The following is a 24417-nucleotide window of genomic DNA, read 5'->3' as shown; positions in this document are numbered from 1 at the left end:
AAGTGTCCCTGAGCAAGGCACCTAACCCCTAACTGCTCTGGTGAATGAGAGGCATCAGTTGTAAAGTACTTTGGATAAAAGCGCTATATAAATGTAGTCCGTTTACCATTTAGCATTCAGTGAAGCTAATGCTCTCTCGCCTCCTGTGCCACGCTGGGCATGAAGCGTCCCAATAGCCACTAACTTCTCAACGGTCACAGAGATCTGGATAATTGAGTCCAAATGTGGTAGTTTACGCAGCGTTGTCTTTAATCTCTCCGGGGGCCTGTAATTTAGAACGCGTGTGTTGGGTTTTACGAGAGGAATTTCACACCTTTGTTTTCTTGTTTGAAAATTCAGCCGTGACAGTCACACATGAAGTGGTTGTTGTTTGAATTGTGCCGAATGCTTTTTCGCTTTTGCAACCGTCTGCCTGTTAATACCAGAGGGCTTCAGAAAACAGCCAGGTTTATTTTGTTGACAGGAAGAAAAACCCGAAGTAAAAAAAGGTCATCACTTTTATACAAATTAGTCTCAGTATGAAATATTACCATTTAAAAAACAAACTAAAAAGAAAACAGCAATCGTTCTCTGTAAGTGATGACTTAGAACAGAAGAATGAGCTTCGATCTGATACAGACTAAATTAGACTGTCCTACAAAAAAAAATGCAGTTCTTACAGTGGGGGGGGGGGGGGGGGGGGGGGGGGAATGGCCAGTTTGTCTCTTTTTAACTCAACCTTATGATTTCGAATTTCTTACGGGTGGTTAGAGGTCGGGGGAGGTTCTCTATCTCCTCCTCCTCGGTTTCGGCGGTGAGCTCCTGGGCCGTGTCCGTCAGTCCCAGCAGTATGTCTTTGGGACACTCGGCGTTGTAGGTCTTGACGTAGTTCTCCACCGGCCAGCCGCTGTACTCGGGCGGGGAGCTGCACACCAGGCCCGAGTACTCCACGTTGGTGTGGTGCTTCAGCCAGTAGATCAGGTAGTGGATGTTGTAGTCACATATCCAGGGGTTGTCTCCCAGCATCAGCTTCCTGATGAAGTACAGGTCCTCCAGGACCCCGTACTGGAAGAAGCGCAGGCTGTTGTTGGAGAGGTCCAGCTCTCTAAGGTACAGGAGGCCAGAGAACGCGGCTATCGGCGGGAGAAGAGGGGGGGCGGGGCCCGGGGGGGGGGGGGGGGAGATTAGACAATAAGTCAGGTGTGCTGTCTCTGGCATTCCATGGCTAAATGAATAAACACTCCACTGTCAAAGTAGCAGTCGGCGTAATGTATTTGGTACAGCTGGGGAGCACTGGTACATTAACCTCTTCAGCTCCACCTTTTAACAGCTGGTGTTGCATCTGTGTGTGTGTGTGTGTGTGTGTGTCTGTATACAGTCTGTATTTGTGTTTTGTGTTGCTGAGATCGTTAGTCTTGCTGCAGCTCTGTCAAACCAGTGTCTGTGTCTTATTGCCATCACTGTGATTACCTCACTCTCCCTTAGAGGTTTCTTTTTCCCTCTTCCGTTTTCTCCCTTTAAAACATGTGTGATGGCTCACTGCTTCGGTCCCTTGTGTCCATTATGTTTCTGAATTTCAAATTGGAACCAGGAAATGAATGTGTGCATTGGGTCTAGACTCTAGAGGCATAGTTATTGCCTGTCCCTTGTTGGCATGGTTTAATTACAGCAGCGTCTGCTACATGGTGTCCATTAAGTCAGGCTTTGATCTCTGAGAAGAGAGGCAGGAAAGTAATTACTCCCAGTCTTATGGGAGGACTGCCCCCTCTAATCACACAGGGCTGAGTGTGCATCTGCCTGAGAATCACCACTCTTACAGTCTGTCTGTTCAGGGCGGGGACAGCGAGACCACAAATCGTCCCGTTTGCAGTTTCAGACAGTCATCTTTTCTGTATCCCCCTATTATGAAGATCCTGTGTGTGTGTATGTGTGTGTGAGTGTGTGTGATTTCTCAGTTTTACAATTACAAAGATTTTGTGTGTGTGTGTTTTTGTGAGTGTGTGTGTGTGTGTGTGTGTGTCCACATGTGAGTGCGCGTGTATGTATGTAAGTATGCAATTTCTGTATTCCACAATTATGAAGATTGTGTGTGCGTGTGTGTGTGTGTGTGTGTGTGTGTGTGTGTTTTGGCAGACTTCCTCTATTTACTTTATGATAGCATAATAGATATCAGTCACTGTTACGGTTTCATCTCTAGTTTACTATACCGACTTATTTAAAGTAACTACTGTACGTACAGTGGTTGGTCTTGAATTATTTGGCTAGCATTAAATTGTAAATTGCAATGCAGCTTTTTGTATTTGCTGGATTTAATATTGTAATACACAGTAGTCATTGCTTTGCACATGTTCATCTGTAATTAATGATTCGGGTGTTAAACTCATTCCATATTAGGGAAAGATTTCTGGCAATTTGACTAAACCTCACTTAAAAGAGCAATGGAGCTGTTTCCTAGTGTCACTGTAAATCAAAGTATTTTTAGTGCTTAGCATATGCGTATCTGTGTCATTTCTCCCAGAGTCTGTCGGTTTCTGTTTTCAAGAGAGAATGGCTAATCGCCCCTTTTCACAAACTACTGAGAAGATGTATCGTCCACTGAGAGATCTGATTAATGGGTTGGGGGTGAAGATCACCACTTGTCATTGAATGCATAGAATGTGAAGGGCCATTCATACTGTATCTGGAGCTATTTTCGTCTGAGCCATGCTGGTGGTTGTATTTGTCAAATCAGTAGCAGTAGTAATTGTAGTTTTCCTGGTGGCTGATGTTGTAATAGTATCCATTGATTCAAACATTTACAGCTATTTGGCAGATGCCATGTTTGGCTTGTTGTCCTGACCTTTCCCCAAGTAACAAATCTTTGAGTATCAGTGTGCAGATTTCTCTTTGCATGTTCACAATGCCATGACATGGGTCTCCTAGCCCCTTTAAATAGCAAAGAAAATACATTTCTGGCGTAGTTTGTTAGGTTTCCATTTTTACCGGTTGATGAGGGAGTAATTAGAAATGACGTTGGCCCACCTGTATCAATACGGTCAAGGTTATTGCTGCTGAGGTTCAGTAATTTCAGGTCCTTGGCAGCCACAAACTCTTTGGCTTTGAGCTGTCTGATGCTGTTTTTGGAGAGGTCCATCTTGACTATGTCAGAGGGGAGGTCAGCTGGAACATTCTTCAGATCTGGAAAGAAAGAAATGTGGGGGAGGGGAGGAAGATAAGTGGCTATCGCCAACGCATGTATCCAGTAGCATGTTGGGCATTCAGAAGAGCGGGGGCGCGGGTTCGTTAAGGTTCACCTGACATTCTCTGTTCAGTTGGCACCTGAGGGAGGGCATTTTAATGGCTGTGTCTGCTACTGTGCCCCAGTCGAGTGTGGCACGATAGATGATTTCCCATGCGTCTGGAACGTGTGTGAAAGGAATCATATGCCGAAAGAGTTTTGTAAGTATTTCCAGTAGGTTTTCCCACAGAGAAACATCTGTGATAGCAATACTGTTTATTGCACAGTTAACCCCATCCAGGTGGTCTTGAAATGTACGAAAAGAACCTTCTAGCTACACAGGAAACATGAAGACTCAAAACATGTACTTACTTGAAATGAGAGATACATGTATTGATTAAACTAAATTTAACGGGTAATCCATCACAATCTGACCCATTTTTGTTACTTTATTTATTTGGCATATCAAATATTTAAGGCTATCAGTTAAATTTAGGCTTGTCTAAATTTGTGGATGGTCATCCTAATTGTGGAATTAGTCTTGAGAAGACCATTTCAAGAATTATTAGTATCAACAGTAACAGAAAAAAATTATGTTTTATAGTAGATACAGTGGTCTTGCAAGGTCATCATTAATATTACATTCATGAATCTTTGCAGCTAATCTGTCTTGCATCCTGGTATTTCTCTTAACTGCACAGATAAAGGCAGAAGGAGAGTATCTGCAGTGTTAGTCTTTGTGACTACAGTAGTTGCAGACAAGTGCCTTTAAATCCTTCAGCAGTGAAAGGAATTGCAATCACTCCACAGCTGCAGTGTGTGTGTGTAGGAGTTTTTTGGGTCAGGCAGCTTTGAACTGCAGACTCCCACAGAGAACTCCTACATTCTCCATCCCTTCCTTCATGCGACATCTGTGGTTTCCATTAGGGTCTCCCGCCTGAGCGACGTCCAACAGTTTTACAGTGATCCTCCTGGTCAAATTTGCATTGAGGAAGTGCATGTCTGGGACTCAACCACGTTGTTAGTAGTGGTGTTGTAGTAGTCTGTGAGGTATGTGTTGTAGGATGCAAAAATGTGACTACAAAATGCATTTTATTAAATGAAGAAGCTTAATCATGTTATAGGCTGTGGTGTGGAGCATTGTGCAAAGATTTTCATAAGAAAATGGAAAATGCCTATTCTGCCACTCTATAGAGAATCCTTTTTCTCTGTTACGGACAGGAATATTGTCCTGATCTTTGTCTTTACTTATCCAACCCTGGCTTTGCAGATACATCTCTAGTTTTCCAACTCTGGCAAACTGATCTGAGCTGCAGCAGTCATGCAGTCGACTCATGTGCATGGAATGCATGTAGTGTGCACACTGCTGTGCATAGAGAATTGCCGTATTGAAACTTCTCTGCTGCATACTGTACGTATGTGATGCACACTGACACTGTTGCAGATAATTACCACACCCAATTATACTGTATAATTGTATAATTACAGCGTGCTGGCTGTGTATTTTTTAGACAAGAGCCTTTCATTTAGTTTTGAATAAAAAGGGACATCAATGATCTTTGCAACCATTTCAGTGCGCTGCAGGCTATAATTTGGTGGCTCTCATTGGAACTCCAGATGGTTGTAAATCAGAATATGAGATGGATATGTCTGATATGGCTGGAAGTATAGTGAGACTCCATGCTGCTCTCTTTCTCTCTCTCCACCACTTTCCTCTATCTCTTTCCCCCCCCTCTTTCTTTCTCTGTCTCTCTTCCGCTTTTAACTCTTCTAGAATTTTTGCTGTGCTGTTGCTGCTTATCTGCTAACAGTAACCAGGCCAAACTTCAGAAACTCCCACAGAAATGACAGGGCAGCAGAGGAAGAGGCTGGGGTTAGGGGCAGACAGATTCTGGCTTACACCAGCAGTTTTTGCATGACTCTTAAATCGTTTCTTACAAGGACTGCATGTTTTAATAGGAAAACAGCATAGTCCAGTTCATTTTCTGGGTATAGACTGAAACATTTTATATTTCATGTTCAGTTGCATGTATAAGTTGGTGCTGGAAAACCGACCACTAGGGGATCAGAGACTCTCACTAGTAAATGGACAGGTTAGGAAATATGACTGGGCATTCTGAATTTCAAGAAAAGGGAAAAAAGCAGCAGACATCATTGCACCAATGGACTGCCCATTTTATAGGACACTGCAGTATTCTGTAACAGAGCATCGGGGAACTGTTAAGGTATGACTCTACAGTGTTCTGCAGAGCATTATACATATTATAAGGCCTTTTATGCTAACCCATACTGCATACATTTGAATGGAATTTCTGTAGAGCAGAATGAGCCCTGTCCAGATAAAGCAAATAATAGCATGCCTCCTAATGGGAGGGACAGTAAGGTCAAAGCACCCACACAGGAAATATTTACTGAAGTCCATAGAGAAAAGGCAGAAGCCCTGCGGCAGATGGCGAATGAGTTGAAACGGCGCTCTGGTACCACAGAGAGCGCGGTACGCGATATGACAGCTGCGGCGCGGTGGAACGGAGCCTCGGCCTCAGATCGCCATGATGTAGAAGCTGTCCTTAAGCGCTTTGCCAGGGAGACGGGAAGGAATCCACATCGGAAACGCAGTGTCCCTCATACACTGCGGCACAAACAGCGCACTGTGAAGGATGGCTCCCCTTAGCACACCACACAGGGTCTTCTGTCTACTGCATACCCCACAGCTGCCTTATGGGTCATTTGTATTCCATTAGAGACATCTAGTTCAGTCTTACTCCTGTTCAGTCACTCTTTGAAGAAGAAGACCAACCATTCATGGTCTTTGAAAGATGTATTTAAAAAAAGAGTGTCCAAACTGTTAAAAAAAACAAAAAAAAAAAACAACTATTACATCTATACAGGTCTATTTTTTTCTGGCCCTTCTCAAGAGATCCAGCCAATGGAGTCGACATGGCGAAGTAGAACTTTAAATGAATTACAGTGCCTTGATGTCATTTTTAGTACGCCGCTTATGTAGGTCCCAGGGGAAGATGCAGCTGTTATTTTTGGGAGAGAGGCGCTATGAAATGTTACTCTTTGCCCCGTCCTTGCTCTCTTGTTCATTTTTTATCTGACCTTACATATCTCACAGCTGTGAATGTCTTATTTAACTGTCAGTTGTGCTTGCTGATTCAGCACTTTTAAATCACCATTCTGCAACTGGTGAAATTATTCTATTAAGAGTGTGTTAAGTTGCATTTTAACACAATCTTTCTTATCAGCCTCTTTGAAGAGCATAAAGTCCTATGTTACTATGATCTTTTATAGACAGAGAGAAATAGGAAACATCTGCCAAAAGAACGCTTTTCCAAAAAATTAATGTGTGCTGGCAGCTTCCAGGCTAATTGCTAACATGTGCACTTGCACATGCAGGAGTGTTTGATTTCAGCAACATAGGTGTATGTGAGGTTATATAAATACATATTTGTTTCTTTTTTTAAATGCTTTTTTTTTTTTTTTTTTACTTTTTCGCAAATTTGGAATGCCGAGTCAGGCAGTATCATTCAGCTCATTGCTACTACGAATCGGGAGTACACAGACAAGCATGTTCTCTTCTCCTCCGCTTCTTATCACACAGCTGTTCACAAGTTGGGAAGACACTGAAAGGCATACTATGCAGGATTTTTTACCTTGAAAATATTCTAAAATAACCATGCTAGTTATTTTAACAAGGCAATTGCTTTCTATACGCACTTTCGCCAAATTTGCGCACACCTGTATTTGTTATTCTAAAGTGTGTTTGGGACTTTTCTGGGTGTGGTGCTGTTTTCTGTGTGGGGAGGGGTTGGGTGCAGCTGCAGAGCTAGCTATCGAAGAAGTCCAGATACAGCGAAGCAAAAAACGCATGACTCTTTCAATTGCTTGGAATTGCTTTTCCTCTGTGGTGTCAGATGAAGTTCGCCAATTGGATTAGAAGCAACTCAGAGTTGATTCGTTTTCTGTTGGACCTGTAAGTGAACAATAAGGACTTTTGCAAGGGTCTGAAATTTTCAAATTTAAAGTTCCAATGATAAAACCAGTATTACGTTCAACATTATTGAATTATTTAATTTATAATCAAATCTGTCTTCTTACTGTCGCTCAAGGTTGCTCATTCCTCTTCCCTGATTGAGTTGAATCTGGTTCATCTGTGAAACCGACTACTCTTCTCTGTTGATACTGAGTTGAATCTGGGTCCATGTTGAAACCATCTACTGTGCCCTGTTATTTGTTTTGCCATTTATCAAAATGTATGCTGAGAAAATGAAGCTTGTTATATGTCTGCAAAGCATCCTGTGTTTTGTCCCCCATTCCCCCCTGGGGAGTACTCTGCACTCTGTGCTAGGGTTCACTATGGAGCTTATAATTTTTAGCTTTTAAGTAGCTGGCTCATGTTTTTGTGTTAGGTTTAGCTAAATATAGCAGAGGCCTAAGACAGGGGGTGCAGCTGGGTCCAGGGCTCGGGTCTTGTGCTCTATGACATGGTGTGGTGAGATGGGTGGTCTACAGCGCTCTGTTCCCATGATCACAGCAGAGAGAACGCACTCCTGTTCACCACGATCACAAATCCATTACCACAGAGAACGGACTCCCGTTCACCAAGAACACAAACCCGTTATCACAGAGAACGCACTCCCGTTCACCAAGAACACAAACTCATCATCACAGAGAACGCACTCCTGTTCACCAAGAACACAAACTCATCATCACAGAGAACGCACTCCTGTTCACCAAGAACACAAACTCATCATCACAGAGAACGCACTCCTGTTCACCAAGATCACAAACCCGTTATCACAGAGAACACACTCCCATTGATCCAAGAACACAAACCCGTCATCACAGAGAACGCACTCCTGTTCACCAAGAACACAAACCCATCATCACAGAGAACGCACTCCTGTTCACCAAGAACACAAACTCATCATCACAGAGAACGCACTCCTGTTAACACAGAGAACACACTCCTCTTAACACAGAGAACGCACTCCCGTTCACCAAGAACACAAACCCGTTATCACAGAGAACGCACTCCTGTTAACACAGAGAACACACTCCCGTTCACCAAGAACACAAACTCGTCATCACAAAGAACGAACTCCTGTTAACACAGAGAACGCACAGTATCAGCCACCAGTATCAGCGTGCGCCTCATCCAGGTGATGTGCACTGGTGCCTACCTTGGTTCCTGCAGTCCAGGAGGGGCTTGGGGAACATGTAGGTGCGGCAGCTGGTGGTGGCGTCCACGTGTTTGTCGCCCATGATGGGCTTATGCGGGATCTCCTCGGGCTTCAGGTTGTTCTTCTCCAGCTCGGGGCAGAGCAGCTCCACCTTCACCCGCTTCAGCTTCTGGCCCCTGAGGTTGGCGGGCTCGGCGCACTTGGCGTAGTTGCCCAGGTTGCGGTGGCTGGGCACCTGCAGGTGGCGCACCAGGCTGTCCAGGTGACAGCGGCAGCTCCAGGGGTTGTCGTAGACGCGCAGGTGCTTGAGGCGGGGCAGCGGGATAAGCACATCCTCGGTCAGCACCTGCAGGCGGTTGTGCTGCAGGAGCAGGGTGGTCAGCTGGTCGAGGCCGGCGAAGGCGCCCTCCTCGATCATGTTGATCTGGTTCTGCTGCAGGTCCAGGCTCTTTAGGTTCCTGAACTGGGAGAAGGTGTCGTCCCGCAGCACCTGGATCTTGTTTCGGGCCAGCAGCAGGTGCACCGTGTCCTCCGGCCAGCCCATGACCACGGCGGACAGGTGCCTGTCCTGGCAGTCCAGGTACTTGTCCCCCGCCTCGGTGTACTCCTTGCACTCGCCGGCGAAGCGCTTGACGGTGCCCTCCCGCCTGCCGCTCCTCCCCCCGCCCCGCCTGCCTCCGGGCCTGGCCTTCCTGACCTCGGCCGACCCGAGGGCCAGGAGGACCAGCAGGGCGATCACCCGCATGCCCGTTGTCGGCTGGACGGCTGCTCTAGCGGCTGTGGCGGTTTCTCTGAAAGACGAGCCTCGGCTGGTTGGTTACAGCTGCAGTCCCTGAGGAGAGAGGAGGGGGGGGAGGGGGGGTTGCACACTAAATGCACAGACTGAGACACCCCAGGCCCCAGCAATAAAACGGGCACCGCAGAGCAAAGCCTTAATTACGCTCAGTTCCTGGTGTTTCCCGAGTCTGTTTGATGTTTATGTGTTCCCTCTTTGCAATTAAGTCCATTTTTAGGTCTTTTTGGTTTTTGTCTGAGTGGCAGGAAATTTCATTTACAAGGCACAGATTTATGAGTATTTTCTTTAAACTCACTAATATCCTTCAAACCAGGAGGGGGTTTATGTTTATATGTGTACATCCGTCTGTTTCTGTGAAAAATGTCCTTAAAGCACAGACCTGGCTTTACATAATTGCCAATTAGTGATGTTGTATGAGACAGTTACTGTTGGTCCATACCACGGGGTTCACTAAAGAAATGACACCTGGAGCATGTTTTCACTTCTGCTTGCTCATTTGAAGTTTAACTCCTGGTGGAAATTTTCGGCACACCTTTTAAATATTGTGTATTTCTGGTGATCCTAAGTGTTGTACCTGCCGTACCTGAGGCACTTGGCCTTCAGTAATGCATCATACATCCTGGATCTGAGGTATGTCAGTGCTACCTGTGTTCCTGAGTCCCATGGGGCCAGTGCATAATCACCCATTGTGTCACTCACAACTTCACTCAATAGCATCCCCTTGTCAGCCACTCTCCACAACGCTCAATAGCATGTCCCTTTGTCAAGCATCCACCCACAGTCTACCTGCAATCAGTCCTTTCAGTAGCTGTGACAGGTCAGCTGACTGATAACATTGGCAGGCTACACAGGTTTTTGAGGACACAGGTAGTGGTGTGTGGCCATTCCGCACTGGCAGGGGGCATTCCCCATCCCCCCTGGAAGCCCTATAGCACTAATTTGGCATTCCAAACGGGAGTGAAAAGTGGGCTGAAACAAAGGAAAATCCTGAAAGTCTTTGGACAGTCTTTTGGTTATGACAGGACTCCATTCAAAGACAAAATAAATGTGGTTCTTCTATGAATAAGAGGGATTTAGTAGGTTTAGCTACTTCTTAAACACAGATTCATCTCACTTATACGCGTACAGTACCGGCATATTCTAATCTTCTTCCCAGTTTCCAGAAATAGCTGATAAAGAATGTGGCTTTTTGTAGCTCAGCGACAGAGGAGAAAAATGTCGCCACATTTCCATGGTACGATGCCACGACTCGCTCTCAATTTGTCAGGCTTTGTTCTGTTGACCCAGCGTGATGTCATCACCAGCAGCCAAGTGTGCACGAATCTGCAAAGCCTCCGGAAGGAGGGGCTTTGACAGGAGTGGGAGGCTGAGCCGCTGTTCTTGTCCGTCTCCCAGCCCTCGCTCTCCCCAGCCAACTGTACCAGGACCCGGGCCCAGCGGCGCCTCCAGGAGTGGAATTATCCCATCACAGGAGTACATAAAAAGGGCTTAATATTGTGTTTATAGACTGGGCTGCGCCGGCCTCTTTGTCCTGCCAAGCTGAGCCTGCCAGCCCAGTAGGGCCCGGACCATTTAGCGCGCTACCGCATTTAGCGTTACTGTCCTGTCTCTGGTGTCTCCTAGGTGACTGCAGGAACCTACGGGAGCTCAATGTGTCCGAGTGCGCCGGCGTAAACGTGAGTAAAAGTGCCGGAGGAGGCAGGACTGCTCTCGTTCGCAGGGGCTGCGCTTCGGCGAAACCCGGCCCGCGCGGTGCCGCGGCCACCCCGCTTTTCCGGAAGGCGCTAGCGTCGGGAGGCGCGCCGCGCGCCCGTGTAAACAGGCCCCCAGATGGGCCGCACATGGCGGCGGTGCCCCGGCGCTGATCCCCGGAGGGGAGGCAGGTCCCTGCACTGTTTTTGGGGCGGGCCTGCGGACCGAGTGGCCCGCGCAGCAGGGAGTATCTGTTATGTAACGACGCTGGATCTCCAGCACAGCTCTGGCTCTCCCTGGTGTAATACGGCTGTACATCCGAGAGCCTCACGCTCTGAACCATGAGCACGCCTCTTTCAGCCCCTCCCCCCCCATTCATTTTCCCACCGCACTTCTTACTTTTGTTACTCTTGTATTTTTAATTCTTTTATTAATTTTATCCTTATACTATAGTCCTTAGCTATGTATATAACAGTGCTTTAAAATTTCCATAAGATGACCACATTGACCAATTGTCTGTTAATTAACAGTACATGTTCTCCTTTTTAACAGGATGAAACCCTGAAGATTGTTCTAGAAGGCTGCCCAGCTCTTCTTTACCTGAATTTGTCTTACACTGCTGTTACAAACAGCTCTTTCAGAGCACTCTCCAGGTAACTCAATAGAACATGCTGCTCCCTGCAAGCATTTTCCGAGTTTGAAAAAATTATGTGAATCATGCTTTTACCACATTCTTATATGCGTTTTATTGTCTGTTATTCTTCAAACGATCCCTTTCTGCGAGCGTATTTCACCGTGTCATAGTCTCCAGTCCACTGGTTTTGATCTTCAACTAAAATACATTGCATAATGTTTTCATTTTTGGAGAGTTCTCAAGCAGACATGCTCTTTTGGAGCAGAGCCACTGGGCTGCCTCATGCAAAAAGCCTTCAGTGATCCCCTGACTGCATTGATGCAGTTATCGAATGCTAAAAACATGCTGAGTTAAAACTGGTGAATGAATGGGCACTCATTTCCTTAGACAAAGCAAACTTTCGGCATAACTTCACAGCTGCTTTGTTCACGTAATTTTGCAGCTACAGCAATATAGAACATCAACGAACAGGAGGCATAGCAGGACTTTCATTACCGGTCAGAATATGAGCACAATTCTTGTGACATAGTCGATGCTGGAGCTTTTCAAGGATTGAGTAATGCAAAATTACAAATGGAAATGGAAAAAATATTCATTTTTCACAGTAACTGTAGAGTCCTTGGTTGGCACCCAAATTCCCTGCATTGACAGTTGAAGAGTGAAGATTTTCCACAAAATTTGCATTGCCTTCAAAGCAGACAGCACGTCTGGAAAAGCACACTAGATACCATAGCGGTCATCAGCAGAGTTCTCAGAAAGAGCTTACACAGCCTTCTACACATAATTAGAACCACTTGAGCTTTCCTTACCGAAAGGAAGAAAATCACAAAACGGAACCGTGTCCATTTATCAAAATCCCCCATGCCTAATTTCCCCTTTGGCGTTATTCCAAAAAAGTCATTCAAAAATAGCTTAGACGTGGCAGAATAGATAAATGATATTTTTTCAGTCCTTTTCCTTATGTCATTCCTTAAAAGCATAAGTCAATACACTGCAGCATTGTAAAAGGAGCCTCTTCTTAAGCCTTGCAAAGAAATCCCCCCCCCCCTGCACCCCCAGGACAGCAACTGGAAATTCTGACTTGCTGTGCATCTAATCTTTAAATGCTTCTTGCTCTGTTTAGGGCTAGCCTGTGTTCTCTGTTAATTTCCACTTAAAGCTGAAGCCCCTCAACATTTCACCCTGTCCTGCAGCATTGTTAGATGAAACAGATCTATTAACACGAGTGAGAACTTGAAAAAGACTATGTTTATAGTCTTGGACGCTTCCCAAAGCATTTGCACCTGAAGTGCACAAACTGATTACTGATTACAAAGCAAATTTAAAATGACAAGAAAATTGCCCAACAGACTCATTAAACACACTGTGAAACACAAAACGGGCATTAGAAAACAAACTCTTTTTGGGTCCCCCCCCCCGAAAGCCGCGCTATCAGGAACGTGATCCCTCTTGCGGCGCATTGTTCTCCTAACATGTGCCGTCTTCTCTGTGTGGAAAGGTGCTGCCTCAATCTCCAGTATCTGAGCCTGGCGTACTGCAGGAGCTTCACGGACAAAGGCTTACAGTACCTGGCCACAGGGAAGGGCTGTCACAGGATCATCTACTTGGACCTCTCGGGCTGCACTCAGGTCAGTCCTGCGTCTGGCTGGCTGGCTCGGTCCGGTCGCGGGCGCGGAGCTGGACCCTGGAGGACTGCCTGTCTGCTCGGGCAGCGGAGGGCTTGTGTGGAGCCGAGAGGCTGCGGGAGGTTTTAAGTTACAAGCGCTCCGCCAGCAGGGAAGCCAGTGTTTGCGAGCGCTGGGGCTCTGGACCGCCTCCAGGACACTAGTAGCTTGTCCTTGTGTCATTTCAGCCTGCGGGGGAAGAGAAGAAGCTGCTTCACAAACACAGATATGCCCGGAAACAGTGTTTCCAAAAGCACTACTTCAAAAACCTCTCACTTGCATTTTAAAAGGGTTTTTAATCATATTATTTTTGTGCAATGCCATTATGCATAGCATACATTTTTCTGTAGATTTGGGCAGCTAAAAATATACTCTGTCTTTATCATCTGAACACTACAGTTTGGAAAGGTTTTGATGTTCATTTTTAATTAATTACTGAAAGCCGAGAAAAAGGATTATACAAAGTGAGTGCATTATATTATTGAAATAAAAACATGTCTTTGCAGTGTGAGAGAGGGCAAACCATAATTATCAGATTCATCATCATAATTGATGGGGAAGTCTAGTTACCTAGGCAAGAATTACAATGTCCACTTTTGTTTTATTAATAGATTTCCTGGGCTTTCTTCCAACAGCCCTTGCATAGAAACTCACATTAATTACACAAGAGCTGAAATAGAGTGCATTAATACATTTGTTCCATTGTTTTTAAAACAAACAGTGTCTTTTATATTAGTCAATTTTTTATTGAGAGCCACATTTTGTTGGTTGCTATTTGTTGCATAGGAAAGTTCTTTTTAATATATTCACAATGCTCTGTTCACTTTGGACTTCACTTTCTGAATTCAGAATCACTCCTTGTGGTTAAAAGGTCAGATAATAAATAAACCCTCTGTGCCCTGTGTTTTCATACAAAACAGGAAACACTAAGAGCAGAGAAACCTGCGCAGGCCATGAGGTTCAACGAAGATAAAACGTGAAAGAAAAGAAACCCAAGGCTGCAGGAACACCACCCCCCATAAATTTCTATTCGCAGCCGCACGTACTGAAGTTCTTCTATTGTAAAATTCTCTTAGAGAGCAAAAAAACAAACATTATTTTAGCCCTGTGAAGCCGTGTGTTGATGGCTTACAGCACGTTGGGCAGGGCCCTTTCTCTGTTGCCTCGCTTTGTGTTGCTCGCATCGCTCTGCGAACAAACATTCCCTCCCACCGGCCCCTACTTAAAACACTCTTTGGCGGCACTGCTGAATTTTGATGCATCTGATTCCAGGAGTCATCCGTAACTGTCCAGTCTGGGCCTAATATGGAAGGCTTCTCTGGCGTGTTGACGCTTGTGGGTGATTGATACGGGCCGCGGTACGAGAGGCTGCTCGGCTTTAACCATTAGTGCGTTCGGAGCGACGGCTCTCCTCTGCTCCCACACACAGGAGACGCTGCCTCCCCTTCGCTGTGCCACTGTTTACCATGGCCGCTGAAGTTATTTATCTCTTCGTGAGCAATGTCCTGCTGTGGCTTACGCGGGAAAGGTAGATGGAAAATCGAGCAATCTAACTGTGCCATTATCTTTCTAAATAAATGATTGTGATTATGACTGCAATCGCATGGCATGACAATGATTTCAGAGAATTTGTTTATTTATTACTCTCATATTGTCTTTATAATTCTGGTGTACACAGCAAAAGCATTGCCTGGAATTGTAGCAGCATGTAAGAGAGACCATTTTAAATGCCAGAGACTACAGCGGACAAGCTATAAGAAGTTATTTGTGCTAGTGTGACCTTGAAGGTCAGTGAAACGAATTTCTCATTTAGTGATGCCCTGGCGAGCCAAGACAAGTAGGGGGTACAAGTTAGCCAATTAACTGTAAAGACTGGAAGAGCCAGCTTTGGAATTTGACCTGCTAACACCCCGACCCTTTTGATAAGTGCCTTGGGATCTTCATTAACCGCATTCTGCCTTGAACTTGGTTTCAATTCTCATCTGGAACATGCTTTCAAGAACTGCACAGTCCAGAGGGAAAATGGCCCCTTTACCGTCCCACCACCAGTACAGCTTGCAGCAGCAGCCCAGTTTTACATGGAGGTCTCCCCTCTGAGTACTAATCGAGCCCAGCCCCACATAGCTACAGCCATGCGGTCGGAGTATGTCACAGGCTAGCATGGCTCCTGGCTTCTGACAGACATTCTGTAGAGAGTTTCAAAGTGATTGTGTTAATATGGGAATGGGCCCCCAAACACCCCCACTACCAGTCTTTTTAGCCTCTGGCATTCCCCACAATCCCCAGCTCTGACATTGATGGCTTTTTATCTCCCCCAGATCTCTGTGGAAGGGTTCAGATTCATTGCCATGGGATGCAGCCTGCTCCAGCGCGTGGAATTCAACGACATACCAACCCTGACGGACAGCTGTGTGCTGGTATGTGTGTGTAGGTGTGGGGGGGGGGGCACAGGCGAGGGATATGCCTCACACTTTAAACGTGTGTTTTCAAAAGCCCTTTCTGAAGCAGTCTGGAACCAATGCAAAGACTTAATTTACACAGAATGTTCACAAGTAATTTTTTACTTTCTGTTGCGGTTAATATTGCATCATTGGTTGCCAAGATGCAGATTGAGATTTACCCCCAAGTGTGTCCTTTAACTGTTTGAATACAATGGAACATCCAAACAGAAGCAGACAATACAGCCTTGTCTCCTGATCTTCCATTATTAATTATTGTTTAAGTACCTTACTCAAGGGTACAGTGGCAGTGCTCCACCTTTGAATTAAATGTGCAGCCTTGGAGATACAAGTCCTGTTCTACAGTAATTATGCTACACTGCTACCACAAGAGCTACAGGGATCTTCACCAGAGCATTCTCTTTGTTCTTCAGCCATTTCCATTAATACTGTTCATTTTATAAGGCTTTTTAGACCCCAAAGTTAAATCCATGGTAATATGTTTAATTTTGTAAAGACCGCTCCTTCAAAGCTTAGCCGTGAGTATGCTGGGCAATTAGCAAACATTAATAGTGACAGTAGCATGTAATGCATGTGAAATGAAGGTACTAAACACGTGCAATGTTCGGGTGCGTTTGTGCTTCCCTGAAGGTGGAATTGGAAAAGCTGAAAAAGACAGAATTTTGCTTTTGAAATGTGGGGTTGTGTGCACACTCTATTACGAAAGCTGGACTGCATTATGACATTTCCTTGTTGAAAGTAGGGCCTTTGATTTATAGCATGGGAATGTTTCTTGGATAATGCTTTTTTTTTTGCCAAAACATGTTTTTTATGTTAAGTCTTTTTTTCTCTGGATCCAAAGCTGGTCCCACTTATGCCCTGTAGGCTGGATGCTATACTGCATTGTTTCAGTAACACTGGCAGAGACTTGCCCCTTATGCATGATAGCAATCATCGCATTGTACTGTATCACTGGCCCTCTTTCAAAGTTAATATTAGAACAATGGTGGGAAGGAAGGTGTGCAGTGATTGCGGCAATATTTCAAGAACACCAGACACAAGTCCAGACAGCACCTTGTACCACATATGGTAATGGTAATGGGGTTCCAGCCATTGTCAGTATTGGCCATATCATTTCTCATTTCAGACCAGCCACTGCATTATTTGTTTGATTTATTTCCTGCTTCCTTTGTAGTTTTTTTAGCCAATGAGCTACACCGCTTTGTTTTTCCATGGCCATTTTTAAAATGAATGGAAGTTAATGGACATGCTAATGGAAGTAGCATGTAACATCACTACATATGTGAGAATTGCCACTTATTGTGAGGAGTGTTGTGCGGTAGCACTTAATTGGATGTAGCGTTGCCCATGGTGATTCAGTAGGTGGTGCCACTCCCATTGGTGATCACGTGCCTCTGTCCTCCCAGTGCAGTAGCTGTGACAGCACAGTTGCCTGGAAACAAGGCGGCCGGTTCGTCTAATGTATTGGACAATACACATGCTCGTGAGTTCCCCCTCCAGTTGATGGAAGATGTTGCGTCAAAAGGGACTGAACTACTGTTGCCAACCGGGAATTCCGATTTGGACAGAAAAACTGCAGAAAATCCCAAAACCAACAAAGAAGACACGTGCCAGTAACACTAGATAACTCTCTGTGGCTTTGATGACAAGCCTAAACCTAAATTTGAGTAGTGTGCAAATTACAATGTAAGAATACTTTAAAAAACTTCTCATCGTCGCAGACAAAAGAGGCTAACAGAATTAAATTTTCTACAAAAAGAAAAATAATTGTCCATTACTTTGGACCAGGCATCCAATTCCGTAACCAAAAGGCTGCAGGTCACAGCTGTCTGGTGATACTGAATGGGCTTAGTCAAAGTCCTTCTGCTCCATTAACTCCTGATTAACTCCAGTCTTTTTACACTTTTTTCTTTTGTGAGCCCACCTCATGGAGAAATCCGCACCGCTGAGCTGCGGTGGTAAAATTGCTTAAGCGTACATCGGCCTTTTCTCTGGGGGGCTGGAGCAGCCAGGGCTCCTCGTCTCAGACATGTCTAGCAGGGCTGGAAAATTCCGCTGCAAGTCGGATGTTGTTGAAAGGAAGTGTGTATTGCAGCGTGTGTACCCACATGCTCTGGGCCTCAGCCATTGTGCGCGAGACCTACCATACGGTGAATAGGTAAAACAGTGTTCTGCCATGGGATTTATACACCATAACAGAGCAGAATTGACATACGCACGGCTCTGTTTGCATTTGCTTTTGATTAGTAAACATATACTGTATGATGTGTATTTATAGTGCAGTATTCCGTTTCATGTCTAAGTTATGGTGAGAGTACGTTCTGAACCTCCACGCTGCATGTTTTCTCCATGTGGACCAGAGGCTGTGGGAGAGGGGCTGGCTCAGACAGCAAAGCCTCAGAATTGATTGGGCTAAAGCAGCGAGAGATCTGTTTGCTTTTCAGTTGTTCGGCATTATATTTCACGGTTGCGCTGTCACCATGAGGACAAACAAAAGTGCGCGTTCATTGTACGTTTGTTTTATGAAGAGAATCTGGCTTGTAAAAAAATTAACATTTTCCCTTAATTCACAATGAACAATCTGGTGTTTATGAAGGAAAAAGGTAACACCAGAAGGATTTACTTATCAGCCAAAGTCATCTGTGCTCCCTCTTTAGTTAAATTGCTGTTGTAAAATATTCCATTCAACTGAAAAGAAATGGACAGCACAGATCTGAGCTCTGCTAGATCACTCCCAGCTCGCAAAGCACCGGCGCAAATCGACACGGAAGGATGAATCACACATGGTTCTGTCTCCGTTCCCAGGCGATGGTCTCCAAGTGCAGGTCCCTGAACGCGGTCTCCCTCCTGGACGCGCCCCATCTCACGGACGGCGTCCTCAAGGCGGTCGCCGAGGGGTGCAAGCTGAGCAGAATCAGGGTCGAAGGTCAGAGCCGCCCCGCCTGCGTTGGGATGCGTTGTCACGGTAGCCATAATAGAGGTGTGGCGTTCTGTCTGTCTGATGTCAAGGCTGAAGCGGGGGCCTTGACACCGTCTGTTTGTGAGGGAAAAAATGTGAAGTCAGTGGGTTCTCAGCTCCCTCTCTCTCTCTCTCTTTCTCTCTCGCTCTGGCTGAGCTGAGTCTTGGCTGACACCAGATTCATCATGACCCTCTATCGTTGGGTGGGGGAGTGGGGGTCTAAGAACCGTCCCGGGACAGAGTGATATCATAGCTGGACCAGGATAATCTGGAACAGGCATCCATCGAGAGGTTTAAGGGGGAAATTTCATTCTGAACAGAGGGAGTCGTGTGTAATATGATTACCGGAATTTTGCTGTTTTTGTATTTTTTGGGTTTGCTTTGTCTAGCTCTGTGCTTAGTGATGTTGGGCTATTGACCCCACTGAGTGAAATCCTCCTTTATAACCCAAACACATGTTCCTTCAAGCAGTCCGTTCACAGTGTAAGAAAATATTTTTTTTTAATGATTGACAGGTGAACACACGGTGAACTTGCTTCCAACTAAAATTACATCAGAGTCATGTTTCCTCTCAAATTAATGTCCTTGATCTATTCCTGCTCACCTTTATTTTCAGAATCTCTCTTGTTAATATTTAGTTTCAGGCTCTAAGAATGTGTTGGCGTCATTTCAAAGCGATGGCATGCACAATTTCTGATGCCGGCTTTCCGCAGGTAACAGTCACATGACGGACGCGAGCTGGAAGGCCTTCTGCAGGAACTCTCCGGGCCTGAAGCACATCTCTGCAGCGGCCTGTCGGGGGCTGACCGACAACGGCATGAGGTCCATCGGGGGCCTGAAGAACTTGACTTCACTGAATATAGCCGACTGCGTCAGGTACCCGAACTACGCAGCGCAACTGTAAGCTAACAGATAAAACCACAAGCCATTTTTTACAAGCCATTTTGCACCAACTAAGCGCAGGATAATTTTAAATAAGTTTTTATTTTGGAAAATTTTTCATTCAAAATGTCAATTTTTCTCATCAGTTTATCAGAGTAAATCACACTTTCCAGTAAAATGTCCGAAACTGAAGACAGGAGTGATCCTGCCAGACCATTAAACGGCAGTTTGGAAAAGGTTATTTAAATTGGTGCTGAACTGAGATTTGCCTTCAATGCTAGCTTGTTTAGCAGTATTTGTGCAGCTGGACATGATTTGAGCTGCACTGTTTTTAAAGCATATGAAATTATGCATGCTGTCTCCAAAAGATACTGTCCCCTTAAGCACCACAAATACTGCGATACTGCATTCTGTCCTAGGTTGCCTATTGCTTGCTTCCATTTGTGTTTCGTTTTCCAAGACCTATAAGCAAATAGCAGTCATTACTGTTTCTTAATGGGACGTTTGCACATGTTGGAATGACAGATTTCAAGTTGGAAGCTGCTGAGACTCTGGGTTGTTTCAATGCAGTAAAGTACAGTCTAAAGTACATTTGAGAGCAGTCAGGGGCTGCTGATTGGCTGAGGCAGCTGTGGGCTGGGCTGCGGTTGGAGGACAGAGATAATGGGAGAACTTTATGATGAGTGTGTGTGTGTGTGTGTGTGTGTGACTCAGGGTGACTGACCTGGGGCTGCGCTGTTTAGCAGAGGGCCCCTCTGGACCCCGGATCCAAGAACTGAACCTAAGCAACTGCACACGCATCACTGACGTGTCCCTCATGAGGATAGCGCAGAGGTGGGGGCTGTTCGCCGCACACATACTGTACACACACACGCTGATGTGTACATATGCATGTATGCGCCCACACACATGCACACACCACACGCAGATGTGTACACATGCATGCGTGTACCCACACACGCACTCATACTCAGATATGTACACGTGCACGTGTGCACCCACATACACACACCATACTCATATGTACACGTGTAGTTATGCATCCACACTCACACACCACACGCAGATGTGTACACATGCACGTGTGCACCCACATACACACACCATACTCATATGTACACGTGTAGTTATGCATCCACACTCACACACCACACGCAGATGTGTACACATGCACGTTGCATCCATACGCACACCACATGCATACACATGTTCATGCATGCACCCCACATTGATACATACGCATGCATATATGTATACACACACACACACCCCACCCATATGAACACGTTCATGCACCCACCACACACATTCGTGCACAGGCACAGCCATGGTGTTCATACAGTACACACAGAGGTCATATCAGTGTGTGGTGTATGTGTGTGTGTGTGTGTGTGTGTTCCAGGTGCACCAGCCTGTCCCACCTGAGCCTGTGTTACTGTGACCAGCTGACAGACAGTGGGATGGAGTGGCTGGGGAGCGTCTCCTCCCTCACCTCCCTGGATCTCACCGGAACCAGCATACAGGACCAGGTGACCCCCCGCCCCCCCATAACCCTCTAACAGCACTGATAGACCCCTCTCTCACCATCACTTCCTCCCGCGCGGGAGGTCGGCTAACCGACGCCTGCGTCTCACTGTGACGCCCAGCTCAGAGGAAAAATCTGTTTCCTGTTACTGCACCTCTAACGAAAAATTAGCTCAAGAGCCTGGCCTTGATCTCAGCACGGTGTCACTGTATTGTGTAACTATGCAAAGGTGGCCTTTTGTGACACAGGCGTTCTTAGTTCCTGTGCACTGTTAACAATGCAGGACAAGCAACATGTAGCCGCATATGAAATAAATACTTAATCACATGAAATGTTAATCTGCTATCTTCACTATACATCTTTCACACATTAATGCAGATTGTTTTGCACAGTCTATCAAATATTTGTTTTTTCTGTTTATCATGCTCTCAGGTAAAGTTCTTTGCTCAGTGGTACAGCAGTAGTGCCCCACCTGGGAACTGGGGCTACAACCTTAGAGCTACACGCCCGGTTCTCTAACCATTATACTACACTGCTACACACATTTAAGAGGTTTAAGAAATGGAGAGGAATGGAAACCAACAGCAGACTGTGACCTCACTCTCCCGAGTGTATTCCACATACTGTGTACGCGTGGCGCTGGAAAGTGAAACCGTTTTGTGAAAGTCGTAAAGACTTAAAAAAAGAAATATAAATTCTTTAATTGGGTAATTTCATAACTCGTAAAGGTTTGGTGGTTTTCAGTGAGAATCAAATGGAAGTTTGTACAAACAAGCGGGTGTTGAGTTACCGCTGCTCCCCGTCGTACAGGAGTTTATTAACGACACAGACAGTGAAGAGGTCACATGTCACAGCGCACTGGGTATTAAAGGTTCTGTTTTTATTGGCCAGTTTGGTCACAAACAGCGGCAGGGCTAGAGTTACAGTAGACATGGATCTGGCTGTGCTGAGCGTGTATACTTAGTGTGTTTCTCAGAAGAAAAGTCAGCGGTTGTGTTTCAGGTGTTAGGCTGTATTTTCGTGATGAATCGGTGTGTGACTAACAAGGGGACCCAGACCGGGGGTCTGCAAATGCCTGTGTGGAAAGAGCTTGTGCTGACTCTACGCTCTGCCTTTGTTATTATTCCATGAATTACTTTTGTCTTTGTTTTGTTTTCAGAGTCCTTGTAAACACAGAAACTATATAAAAACTGAAAACGTCTGGCTACAGGGGTGATGAATCACCCTTGGGCGCAGTGACCATGACCTGCCCCCAGCACGGAGTCATGTGCTCAATCGCTTAGCCTCTCTCACAGACGCGTTCCCACACCTCACTGTGGAAACAGAGAGCTCAATGTGGGTTAGGCCCATGGGTGCCCCACCTAGAGAAGCTCTGGGTTAGACACAGTACATATCCCCTTAGTTTCACTCCAGTCCACTGCTGAGCTGCTCTCTTACTGGTGCAGGCAAACTACTGGTGCCGGGTCAACCAGCAGAGTCGCCATGGCAATGTAGGTGGGGAATATCCTGCTGATTGGAAGCCTGGGCAATGCTAGGGCCAATCATGTGTCACTTAAAGGGACTCCCAGCCTCAAATGGCATTAATTAATATTGTAAATGGTGTGATGTTGTACTTGAATACTCTACCTGGGAGCCCCAACAACAGATTAGGAGGCATATTCACCAAGTGTACAGGTTTAAGCGGAGTTGTGCAATGCATGAGAACACCTGGAAAGTGGTATTATGAAATGACTAGATTATAACATAATAATTTAAGAATCCTGTGAACCCATAAACCAGCGCATAAACCCATAAACCTTTTTTCATTCCTAGGGTTTGACGGCCCTTGGCAGCAACCCCAGCTTAAGGAAGCTGAATGTGTCGGAATGCCTCTGGATAACAGACATCGGAATAGAGGTAAATTCAATCCGGGCCTTACAGGTATAATCCCTCTTTCTGCTCATTGGTCATCTCCTATAGAATAGTCTGCTTTGTTTTCCTGGGTTTCCCCCCCCCCCCTCTGCTTTCATCTCGGCTCAAGCGAGACATCTGCAGCGAATCGAGATCCCCGCCCTACCTGCCCTAAAACAACGATGAAATATGGGACCAGGAACGAGGGCGGAGGAAGCTCCAAACGCTATTTGTTTTTTTGTTTTTTTGTTTTGCATTCATTCGTGCGGATGCACGACGCCACACTTTCTCTCCTCTGTGCTTTGAGCGAGTCGGAGCTCTGGAATTACTGTCAATTAGCTGACTTTAATGTCTGCTTGCGTGTTAAGGATAGGCACTCTGTGGAAAGCTCCTATGTATTTTATTTTTTTTACGCTGATGTGGTGCCAGAAGTTTGGTCTCAGTGTGTCTGTTTGAAATATGACTGACTGAGTCACAGAAGCGCTCCTTCCCCCCTCCCTGCCACAGGAATGTATTTGTCTAGAGGGAGGCGGTGGGGGCTAGGGGGTTGAGGGGGAGGGCGTCTCTACAGAGGTACTCGCTGTCTGCAGAGGGCAGCAGTTTTGGATGTGGGTCTCTAAACCCTCTCCCCCTGGCTCGCCCCCTGCCCCGCCATGGGGTCCCTGTTCTCTTCTGTGTGGCAGAAATTCTGCAAGCAGCTGAGGGGGCTGGAGCACATGGACGTGTCCCACTGCCTGTCCCTGTCAGACCAGTCCGTCAAAGCGCTGTCCTACCACTGCCGGACCATCCGCTCCCTCCGATTGGCCGGCTGCCCCAAAGTAAGCCCTGAGCCACTGTGCTGCTGCGAGTGTGGGGTGGGGGGGGGGGTCACCCTCCTGGGTATGGGGAGGTCGGGGGGCTTATGGTGGGTAATGTCCCAGAACTGCCAATTGGATGACTGGCATTCCTGTGGCTGCCCCAGCAGTGATGAGTAACTGCACAAAGGGAGTGAAACATCCTCCCTACTGTGCCAGTGCATCCACGGTAACGAGCCCACCTCTCTCCCCTCCCCTCCCCTCCCCCACACAGATGACAGACGTGTCGGTGCAGTGCCTGATGGGGACGGGGCAGCACCTGCGGGAGCTGGACGTGAGCGGCTGCGTGCACCTCAGCGACCGGGCCGCCAAGCTCCTGCAGCGGGGCTGCCGTCAGCTGAGCTCCGTCACGATGCTCTACTGCAGGGGAGTCTCCAAGTACGGCCCCCCGGCCTGCTCTGCGTGCACCCGCTCATACACACGCTCCCCTACTGTCTACTCTACTGTCCTGCCATTTATACACATTCACTCACCCACTCATACACTCGCTCCCCTACTGTCTACTCTACTGTCCTGCCATTTATACTTCACTACCATCATGTGTACTTTACACTTCACCCCCGCTCATACACTCGCTCCCCTACTGTCTACTCTACTGTCCTGCCATTTATACCATCACTCACCCGCTCATACACACGCTCCCCTACTGTCTACTCTACTGTCCTGCCATTTATACTCAT

General features: G+C 46.2%; 2 protein-coding genes across 6 annotated transcripts in view; one reads left to right on the top strand and one right to left on the bottom strand.

Annotated features, from left to right (window-relative positions):
• Positions 1 to 24417, top strand: part of fbxl13 (F-box and leucine-rich repeat protein 13) — a 42231-nt gene that overhangs the window by 14669 nt on the left and 3145 nt on the right. For all 4 annotated transcript variants that reach the window (XM_064343436.1, XM_064343438.1, XM_064343440.1 and 1 more), the window contains 11 exons: positions 10802 to 10854; positions 11423 to 11523; positions 13003 to 13132; positions 15487 to 15585; positions 18433 to 18553; positions 19300 to 19462; positions 20183 to 20302; positions 20871 to 20997; positions 22806 to 22889; positions 23567 to 23701; positions 23952 to 24115. In XM_064343436.1, the coding sequence (XP_064199506.1) occupies positions 10802 to 10854; positions 11423 to 11523; positions 13003 to 13132; positions 15487 to 15585; positions 18433 to 18553; positions 19300 to 19462; positions 20183 to 20302; positions 20871 to 20997; positions 22806 to 22889; positions 23567 to 23701; positions 23952 to 24115 (1297 nt within the window). The remainder of the gene's footprint in view (positions 1 to 10801; positions 10855 to 11422; positions 11524 to 13002; positions 13133 to 15486; positions 15586 to 18432; positions 18554 to 19299; positions 19463 to 20182; positions 20303 to 20870; positions 20998 to 22805; positions 22890 to 23566; positions 23702 to 23951; positions 24116 to 24417) is intronic.
• lrrc17 (leucine rich repeat containing 17) lies at positions 431 to 13320 on the bottom strand. 2 transcript variants are annotated; one of them, XM_064343457.1, is made up of 4 exons: positions 13073 to 13320; positions 8383 to 9214; positions 3001 to 3156; positions 431 to 1112 (listed from the first exon to the last, which is right to left on the bottom strand). In XM_064343457.1, the coding sequence occupies exons 2-4, from the start codon at positions 9125 to 9127 to the stop codon at positions 709 to 711; spliced, it is 1305 nt and encodes a 434-aa protein (XP_064199527.1). In that variant the 5' UTR covers positions 9128 to 9214; positions 13073 to 13320; the 3' UTR covers positions 431 to 708. The 2 variants fall into 2 exon arrangements, with proteins under 2 accessions (XP_064199527.1, XP_064199528.1); XM_064343458.1 differs by lacking the exon at positions 13073 to 13320 and adding an exon at positions 12314 to 12471.

This window comes from Anguilla rostrata, chromosome 7 (assembly GCF_018555375.3).
Source record: "Anguilla rostrata isolate EN2019 chromosome 7, ASM1855537v3, whole genome shotgun sequence".
Lineage (NCBI taxonomy): Eukaryota > Metazoa > Chordata > Actinopteri > Anguilliformes > Anguillidae > Anguilla > Anguilla rostrata.
Note: the sequence above shows the minus strand (reverse complement) of the source record. Positions and strands in the feature narration are given on the sequence as shown.

What these genes read in the sequence shown, in the direction of transcription:
- lrrc17 (XM_064343457.1), bottom strand. Translation starts at nt 9,127, where the DNA reads ATGCGGGTGATCGCCCTGCTGGTCCTCCTGGCCCTCGGGTCGGCCGAG. An exon ending in CCTGGACTGCAGGAACCAAG is followed by an intron (nt 3,157 to 8,382) that starts GTAGGCACCAGT and finishes CTTTCTTTCCAG; the next exon opens with ATCTGAAGAATGTTCCAGCT. An exon ending in CCTTGACCGTATTGATACAG is followed by an intron (nt 1,113 to 3,000) that starts GTGGGCCAACGT and finishes TCCCGCCGATAG; the next exon opens with CCGCGTTCTCTGGCCTCCTG.